Consider the following 9,621-nt stretch of genomic DNA (forward strand, 5'->3'; position numbering starts at 1 on the left):
TCCATTACACTAAAACACAGGGGGGAACACATTTACCTGGAGACCTGGGGAATATGGTTCCCCACATGTATATCACTGTGTGTGTATTTATAAAACACTACAGTGATGCTGGTGATGTATTTAACTGTTGTTATTATGTAGAACAAGTTTAACCTATAGATCAGTCCATTATACTAACAACACAGGGGGGAACACATTTACCTGGAGACCTGGAAAAAATGGTTCCCCACATGTATATCACTGTGGGTGTAATTATAAAACACTACAGTGATGCTGGTGATGTATTTACGTGTTGTCAGTATGTAGAACAAGTTTAACCTATAGATCAGTCCATTATACTAACAACACAGGGGGGAACAGATTTACCTGGAGACCTGGGGAATATGGTTCCCCACATGTATATCACTGTGTGATTATTCTTTTTTTATTGCAAACTACAGGCACACACATTTTAAGAACAAAATATTTGTATTAGAAATTAGTGTTAACTAAATTATGCATATATTACAATTATTCAAATATATAATAAAGAAATCCACCTCACTGCAAAGTAAAACTGAAATACTTGAAAAAATAACATATTTATAACTCAATAAAAATAATTCTTTAAAATCTAAATTAAATAAAATCTGAAATGTGCAAATTTATTTGTGGATGGTGCCCTGGGAATGACTAGCATCCCATCCACAGTGCACTCCTGCCGTACGTCCAATTTCCCCAGGAACAGTTCTGAATCCACCACGGCCATGACCAGGATAAAGCAGTTACTAAACAGAAATGAATAATTAATTTACTATCTACTTTTTAAATATACTAAAAGAGCAACATAAAATAAAATACAGCAACAAGCAAACTTTTTATAAATAATGTCCCAGTTAACCTTGGTCTAATCTTCAGTGCATGCAGGACAGTAAAAATCTTCATCTACTGGTGGGTTGCCAACACATGACTGGTGGTACCATCTGTCACATCCATCACAGGCAATCTAAATAATGACACAGTCCTTCAATTGATAAATAAAATGTCACAAAATAGTTTTATGGTTACATTAGACTTCTCAATTACAAGTCAATTACTTGTAGTGTACAAGCATAGTGCAATGAAAAAGGCAATAAAATTAAGGCATTATTACTATTTCTTTTTTGTTCTTAAACTTTTTTTTTAAACCTTTAAAACAGAAATGTCTCATTACCCATGCAGGTGTCAGCCCTGGATCACTTAGGTTGATGTCTTCCCCACAGAATCGACAAAGATCACTCAAATCTTCTACAAAATTGTATAGACTATAAATCAGCTCCAGACTGGATCCATTTTAGAGTATATACATTTTACAACTGTCAATAGCATCCATAATAACATAATTGTTTTTAAATCTATCTTAAATAATTGTCATTTTTATAACTAATAAGAGTCACAAATAAGTCAAAAGACTAATTGGAATTACCAAATTTTGGCATTAGATGCCCATACTCTCGTTAATTAATTAATAGTAATATAAAATACAGTCTGCTTAAACATACAGAACAACATTTTTCATTTTTTGTCAATATGTAATGCACTGATCAAATGAAAAATGAACTTCATAACCATTTCATAACTGTAACAGTTCCATCAGCAGCATTTACCTGATTCCTGTATTAAGGTCACTGCAATTTTTTTCCTAAAGAGGTTAACTGCCTTTTCTGCATTTGAGAAGCTGATAGGCTGTTCTATCAGGATTTGTTCTGCAAACTTAAAAGTGTTTAAAATTATAATAGCGTTATACGTTTATTACAGCCAAATGATTTAAGTTATGCTTACCTTGCATACAAAAACACCACAAGATGTGCCATCACGTTGCATTGGGTGAGGAACAGTGTCACACGTCCACCTTGAAACTTTGCATCCTCTATTCCTCATAAAGGCTCTATAAAAACACTGATTTATGTAAGATTTCAATTATTCCCACAGCCAACATACTAAAAGTGCTGCTTACAATTCGTTACCTTGTGGTTTCCAGGCACTTGTTTACTTTTTTTTGGGACTCTCCCAGGGGATCCAAAAACAATGTTTTCTTTTTAGATGGATAAATGGCCTAAAAACGAACAATTCACAACGTGTACATTAGTTTGTGCATACCAAAACATGCTTCTTTGGCAGTGTTTATAAAAAGATGTTTTACTCATTGGTGTGTCAAATCTTTTAATGAGCATCTGGGGGAATCTGCCACAGTTCTTCTGGGTGCTCTGACTGGCTCCTTTTTTTGTAGGCAATTATAATATATTTTTTGCCTAAAGGGTGGTCTGTTACATTGCTTTCTTTACTAATATGCAAAAAAGAAGTGTAAACACAAATTTTCAAAGAGGTGCATAGTGGGTCTAAGTAGAGCTAGAAATGGTCTTAAGAAAGAATCTTGAGTCATAATTGTGTTTAACAAGTTTTACCTGCACCTTTTTCCGTCCTTGCTTAAAGAACTGCAGTTGATTTGCTGGAATGGAGACGAATGCAGGTAAGGTGCAGCAAAGGACGTTATTAGAAAAAACAGGGACTCAGAAAAGTTTGAAAGAAGAAACGGGTGAGAGTGCAAATACAAGCCTCCTACAAAATGGGACATCTGAGAGGCAGGAATGCTGGATGGTAGCACAGGAAGCTACTAAGAGGGTGCAGAGAGTAAACAAACAAAAACCGACAGAAGAATAGAAGAAATAAAAAGAGGTGAGAATATGTGAATCTGATGCAGGAGGAAGTGGCTAAGGCCTACAGAAAGGAAGGCAGGTGAAATCATTAGACTGGGGAATAGGAGTGAGGGAGGTGTGATGCAGCAGATGCTGGGTTAGTGGGTACCCTGACAGCAGTGTACTTAGACTTTCAGAAATCCATTTGTTACAGATTTAATCAGGTTTGTTTCCCAGTTACTATTAATGTGAGGTGTATTTATGGATACTCACAGCAATAGTCCAGTGATTATGTTCATTTATGACACCCAAAAGAACCTTATATTGGCTTGGATCACACTGAAGTTGAATAATAAAAAAACAGATTAATAAAAGCAATAAAGAATACAAGCAATATAGCTCAATAAACACATTTGAAATTAGATTAGGAAAATGTTTTATAAAAACCTACATAGACTCAGTTTGAAATTACCATACCTTTTTTAGCATTTGATATGACCCTTGCCATATTTTGGTCATTGCAAAGGTGTCAATCATGTAAGCCTTGCCCTCGTGCTCCTGGTTATGCTTCCTCACCAGTGTAAAAATGTATGAATTAATAACCTTTCGAAAAATCAAACAGAATAAACATTTTTTTTATTTTTTTTTTATATGATATTTTATAGACTGAAAGAATATTGTACCTCGCTCTCCAATTCTCTGCCAGGTCCAAGGTGTGCTATGTCCGTCTCAAAGATTTTATATGGTCCAATTTTGGCCATCAGGACACAATCACTTCTACCAGACCAAACTGCACTGATGACTGCCAAAGTTATGAAAGAGATAAATAACATTAATCCCAAGATTTTTTTGTTCAGAACTGGAAAATGTACATAAGTTAGCTACATTTCTCAGCAAAGAAAGTATTTTAAATACACAGTATGAAAGTGATCTATTTGCTATTCTGCTTGCACACAGAAGAATTGGTCCTCCGCATGTAACCCATCCATGCAGTGAAACACACACACACACACACACACACACACACACTAGTGAAGTGGGCACACATGCCCGGAGCGGTGAGCAGCCTCCACAGCGCCCGGGGAGCGGGGTTAGGTGCCTTGCCCAAGGGCACTTCAGCCGTATCATGACTTGGCGGCACCGGGAATCGAACCGCGGACCTTCCGGTCGCAAGGTTGGTTCCTTAAACACAAGCCTACGACTGCCCCTTTGTGACAAAAGGTCATTAAAAATGATATTTTTTTATGCAGTACTTTATTAACATTAGTACTATTTTTATAAATCAACTTACTATTCTCAAGATCACTGTAACATGTGATAGATTGAGCACTGGCTGTGCTTGGGACCAGTGGTGCTGTGCCTGGGACTGGAGATTCTGTGTCTGGGATGGGAGATTCTGTGTCTGGGACGGGAGATTCTTGGACTGGAGGTTCTGTGCCTGGGACTGGAGATGCTGTGCCTGGGACTGGAGATGCTGTGCTTTGGACTGGAAAATCTGTGCCTGGAACTAGAGATTCTGTGCCTGGGACTGGAGATGCTGTGCTTTGGACTGGAAAATCTGTGCCTGGAACTAGAGATGCTGTGCTTTGGGCTGGAGATGCTGTGCCTGGAACTAGAGATTCTGTGCCTTGGCCTGGAGAGTCTGTATCTGGGACCAGAGGTGCTGTGCTTGGGACTGAAGGGGCTGTGCTAAGGACCAAATGTGCTGTGCTTTCTACTGGAGGTGCTGAACTTTTTGAGTCTAACATTTTGAGTCTGTGGGGAATTCGAGCTACTTCCTCCACAACTGGAATCAAGTGATCCAGACTAATTTTTGTGAATTTCCCACCTTCAGCATTTACTAAATTAGCACTTTTGCCTTGTAAAGAGGTAATTGTGAAGGGTCCCAGAAAATCTCTCTCTAACTTCCCTCCTTTCCTCTGCTGACTTCTGATGTTTCTCCTCAGCACCTTTTCCCCAGGAACAAAAGTGTGAGCTGCAGCCCTGGAAGCTTGCTTTTTGGCTTTTATTTTGTCCCTTGAGGCTTGCATATTTTTCTTTACTGCCTCATATACTTGGTCCTGCAACTGTATGGCAGACAGGACTATCTCTGCCTGAAGTACATCTTCCACTGTTTGATTGACCTAGGCAATAAAAGTAAATTCTATTTGTACAAACTGTGATATAAAAAAATATTTAAACAAGGTATAAGCTGTGTCCAAATTCAGGGGCTACATCCTAGAAAGGCCAAATAGAAATAGGATTTCTTGTTTGCATCACTGGCATGCAATGAACCTTGGCAAATGTTGACTAGCGAAAGATCCACCCACTGGATCCTTCATTGTCATGGAAAAGTAGGAAGCTTTTTGAAATGGGACAGCCTAGTCATGCAGCTGTGATGCAACTGTTCCTCAAATGCAGCCGCCAAAGGATGCAGCCCCTAAATTGGAATGCAGCTATAAATACAGGTACAAATACAGTACTATGCAAAAGTCTTAGGCACATGCAAATAAATAGTAAAAAAGTTTTTAATATTTGAAAAAAAAAAAAACACCACAATGAGCAAACAGTAAACAGTAATAAACTAAAGAAAGTTTGGATTAGGTGTGACTACACTTTGCTTTTTTGTTAAATAGTCGTCCCAGGTTAAGATGATACAGTTTTATTAAGGAATTAGATGATCAGTTTTTCTGGAGGTATTGACTGTCACACTTGCTTCTTCCTTTTTTTAATCTCATTTAGTAGATTGCTTTCTTTACTGACATACAATTTTTTTCTGTAACATTACTATTATTATTATTATAATTATTATTTATAATATTTGTAAATCTAAAATGTTTTTGTACGGACTCGATAAAGCAGGATTCATAAAATAAATGTCTATAACAATATTTGTACTAAACACAACATATATATACTATATACTTAAGACTTCTGCACAGTCATGAATATCATTGAAAAAAGTTACCACAGTGAATAAACTTACACTGAAAGATTCAGGTACTTCAGAGAAGTAGCGTGCCTCTCTTCCAAACATTAGGTAGAATGGTGAATACTGTGTAGTCAGTTGTTTTTTGGTTCTGACATTGAACAGCACTGCATCAAGATATCTGTCCCATATTTGTGGTTTGTCCTTGCACAGCTTCCCAAGGGTTCTGAAACACAAATACTACATTGAAGGTATATGGCAACAGCTCACTAGTTTTTTGCTGGTGTAGTTTTGTAGTACTTTGCTCTTTCTGCAACATAATGTACAAGTGAAGCAAAACAGTGCTTTATTGAAGTGCTGTAAAACACTTTATTAATCATGGATACCACTTACATACACTAATTATCAATTTCATCAGGTCCATTTAACACAGGTGTTTATTGTACATATTTAATTACTAGTCAATAGTCTCTTTATCTGTCTTATGTGTTTGGCTGTTTTATCATAGTTCATACCCATCCACAGGACCACCACTGAGCAGGTATTGTTGGGTGGTGGAGCATTCACAAGACATCAGTGACTCTGACCTGTTTGTAGCATGTTAATGTTTGTTAAACTGATATGAGTGTATCAGGCACAGCAGTGTTGTTGGGATATTGGGCAGACTGTAAAATTTGTGACCACACTATTCTTGTTGGTTTACCTTGCTCATGTATAGTTATATATAGTCAGTAACTGGTCAGTGCCTGGACTAATGGATCTGTTAGCTGGATAGCTTTGGTTTGGTGGACTATTCTCAACCCAACCGTGATACAGATTTGTTTAAAAGCTCCACGGTGTCACCGTTGTACAGAGCTCCACCACCCAAATAATGCTTAACCATACATGACATACTAGCCTTAGATGAAAGGGCTGGAGGACAGACCAACTTATGAAACCAATTATGCAGAGAAACAGATGGACTACAATCTGCAATAAAATATGTGCAAAATCCATGTATACTAAACTTACCGCTGTATTGTGCCATTCATTCTTTCCACTAACCCATTAGTCTGTGGATGGTATGGTGAACAAAGGCTGCGTTTGATCCCAAACAATTCACAAACTTCTTTGTTGATCTGAAAAAAATATATATTTATTGTCATAATAAAATGATAAGTACAATGACAGCAACAACTATATGAAGAAAGTGAACTGTTAAGTAAATGCAAATGCAAACCTGATTAACAAACTCCCTGCCTTGGTCTGTGAGTATCCTTTTTGGTGCCCCAAAACGATAAAATGTTTTAACAATGATCATTGAAACTTCCTCTGCTGTTTTGGAGGCAAGTGGATAAGCCTCTACCCACTTTGTGAAGTAGTCAATGAGGACACAAATGTATTGATTTCCAGTGGAGGTCATTGACAACTTGCCAATCAAATCCATGCCTATTAACTCCCATGGTTCATTTACCTACACAAACAATTTAGGCAATTAATTATTTGGAACACATTTGTAAAATACACTGCTACTAGTACTAATAATAATAATAATAATAATAATAGAAAAAACACACTATTATTGGAGTGTACTGTTCCTGGAGTTTGATGGGTCTACTCGCCTGGCATTCAGAGCACTGTTTAATCAGCAAATAGGTAGAAAAAAAAGTTTTTTTCATTCTTAATATCTGTTTATGGAACCTGCACTGTTATAAATATTAAAAGTAACAATGTATCAGTAAACTCACCCAGTTTTCGATGTCAATTGTCATTCCAGGCCAATAATATCTGATAGAAATGGCATGTGCTGTCTTCTCTTTGCCACTATGCCCACCTGTCTCGCTGGCATGAAATTCTTTAAAAATTCTGTCAGCTTCTTCAGCACCTCTGACCACATTTATTTTTAGCTGTTTTTCTGTGCCCTTATGGCGCACATAAAACAGTACTCCATCTACAGTATAATAAAGTATATTATGTTGGGTTTGACAGTAATTCACAATTTATATTAGCAGTAAAATATTTTTAATTAATGCTGAAAACTGGACATACATCTGCAACCCTAACATGAATGTTTTCACTCTAATAAGACTATATGCTAATATATGAAGCCCCTGAAGTCCTAAAAGGTGACTTTTTCATCTTGTGAACACATTATTTCTATTTTAATATAAATTATTGTGCATATTATGGTGTATCTTAGCTGGTCTTTAATATTGCAGAATAATAAGAAAGTTAAACAAATTTAAAATCAGCAGGCACTTAAAATGAACATAATACAATTGTAGTTTAAATGCCGTTTAACAGTATTTTTTTTATACTGTAACCTGATCAAAGACATTAACTCAGTATAGATTAAATGATTTAATATTTACGTTTGTGGTTTATTGTATTGTGACTGTGTTATTTCATTATTTACAAACATGAATATATAGTAAATTATGTTGTGTGGAAAAGATAAATATTGAAAATATCACCTTACGGGCCTTTAGGGGCTCCATTCTAATACGTCGGATACGTATTGTCAGATATATACAAACTACAAATAAGTTAAACAGCAAGTCTTACCCTCGACAACGTACTGGTGTGCGCGTCGTCGAATGACGTACTTTTCAGCCTTTGTTTGACACTCTGGGTATTTTCCAGTAATTTTGTAAATTAATAATGTTTGGTACTGAGTCGGATCCATACTGACATATAAAAGAAAATGAACAATTGTAATCTCATTTAAAGTGTTTATATTTCTATTTAGCAGTTAGCTACGCACTCAGAAAAGTTTTACCTATGGTACGTGTAATTTAAGTTAAAAGTTGACATGACATAATAAAACATTTACAGTAGAGTGGCAATAATCATATTTAACTCATGATTAATGAATGTCATTTAAATATTTTTAACAAACAACGCCAGAAAAACAGCAAAACTTACCTCAGAACACTTCGCAAACATTCAGGCAAAACGAGCGATCTAAATTAGAGGGAACCATATTCCCCAGGCCTCCAGGTAAATGTGTTCCCCCTTGTGTTGTTAGTGTAATGGACTGATCTATAGGTTAAACTTGTTCTACATAATGACAACAGTTAAATACATCACCAGCATCACTGTAGTGTTTTATCATTACACACACAGTGATATACATGTGGGGAACCATATTCCCCAGGTCTCCAGGTAAATGTGTTCCCCCCCCTGTGTTGTTAGTTTGATGGACTGTTTCATAGGTTAAACTTGTTCTACATAATGACAACAGTTAAATACATCACCAGCATCACTGTAGTGTTTTATAATTACACACACAGTGATATACATGTGGGGAACCATATTCCCCAGGTCTCCAGGTAAATGTGTTCCCCCCCTGTGTTGTTAGTTTGATGGACTGTTTCATAGGTTAAACTTGTTCTACATAATGACAACAGTTAAATACATCACCAGCATCACTGTAGTGTTTTATCATTACACACACAGTGATATACATGTGGGGAACCATATTCCCCAGGTCTCCAGGTAAATGTGTTCCCCCCTTGTGTTGTTAGTTTGATGGACTGTTTCATAGGTTAAACTTGTTCTACATAATGACAACAGTTAAATACATCACCAGCATCACTGTAGTGTTTTATCATTACACACACAGTGATATACATGTGGGGAACCATATTCCCCAGGTCTCCAGGTAAATGTGTTCCCCCCCTGTGTTGTTAGTTTGATGGACTGTTTCATAGGTTAAACTTGTTCTACATAATGACAACAGTTAAATACATCACCAGCATCACTGTAGTGTTTTATCATTACACACACAGTGATATACATGTGGGGAACCATATTCCCCAGGTCTCCAGGTAAATGTGTTCCCCCCTTGTGTTGTTAGTTTGATGGACTGTTTCATAGGTTAAACTTGTTCTACATAATGACAACAGTTAAATACATCACCAGCATCACTGTAGTGTTTTATCATTACACACACAGTGATATACATGTGGGGAACCATATTCCCCAGGTCTCCAGGTAAATGTGTTCCCCCCCTGTGTTGTTAGTTTGATGGACTGTTTCATAGGTTAAACTTGTTCTACATAATGACAACAGTTAAAT

At 36.7% G+C, this 9,621-nt stretch overlaps 1 protein-coding gene and 1 long non-coding RNA gene across 2 annotated transcripts; both read right to left on the minus strand.

The window, feature by feature from the left end:
• Positions 1-539: 539 nt before the first annotated feature.
• Positions 540-2,995, minus strand: LOC134319592 (uncharacterized). The gene is made up of 7 exons (XR_010013543.1): positions 2,928-2,995; positions 1,986-2,074; positions 1,801-1,906; positions 1,626-1,731; positions 1,193-1,266; positions 881-985; positions 540-767 (listed from the first exon to the last, which is right to left on the minus strand). It is a non-coding gene; the product is annotated as an uncharacterized LOC134319592 (long non-coding RNA).
• A 127-nt stretch (positions 2,996-3,122) lies between these two features.
• Positions 3,123-4,697, minus strand: LOC134312529 (uncharacterized). The gene is made up of 3 exons (XM_062994572.1): positions 3,946-4,697; positions 3,338-3,456; positions 3,123-3,257 (listed from the first exon to the last, which is right to left on the minus strand). Exons 1-3 carry the CDS (start codon positions 4,682-4,684, stop codon positions 3,123-3,125), a joined length of 993 nt encoding a protein of 330 aa, XP_062850642.1. The 5' UTR covers positions 4,685-4,697.
• Positions 4,698-9,621: the final 4,924 nt, after the last annotated feature.

This window comes from Trichomycterus rosablanca, chromosome 1 (genome assembly GCF_030014385.1).
Source record: "Trichomycterus rosablanca isolate fTriRos1 chromosome 1, fTriRos1.hap1, whole genome shotgun sequence".
Lineage (NCBI taxonomy): Eukaryota > Metazoa > Chordata > Actinopteri > Siluriformes > Trichomycteridae > Trichomycterus > Trichomycterus rosablanca.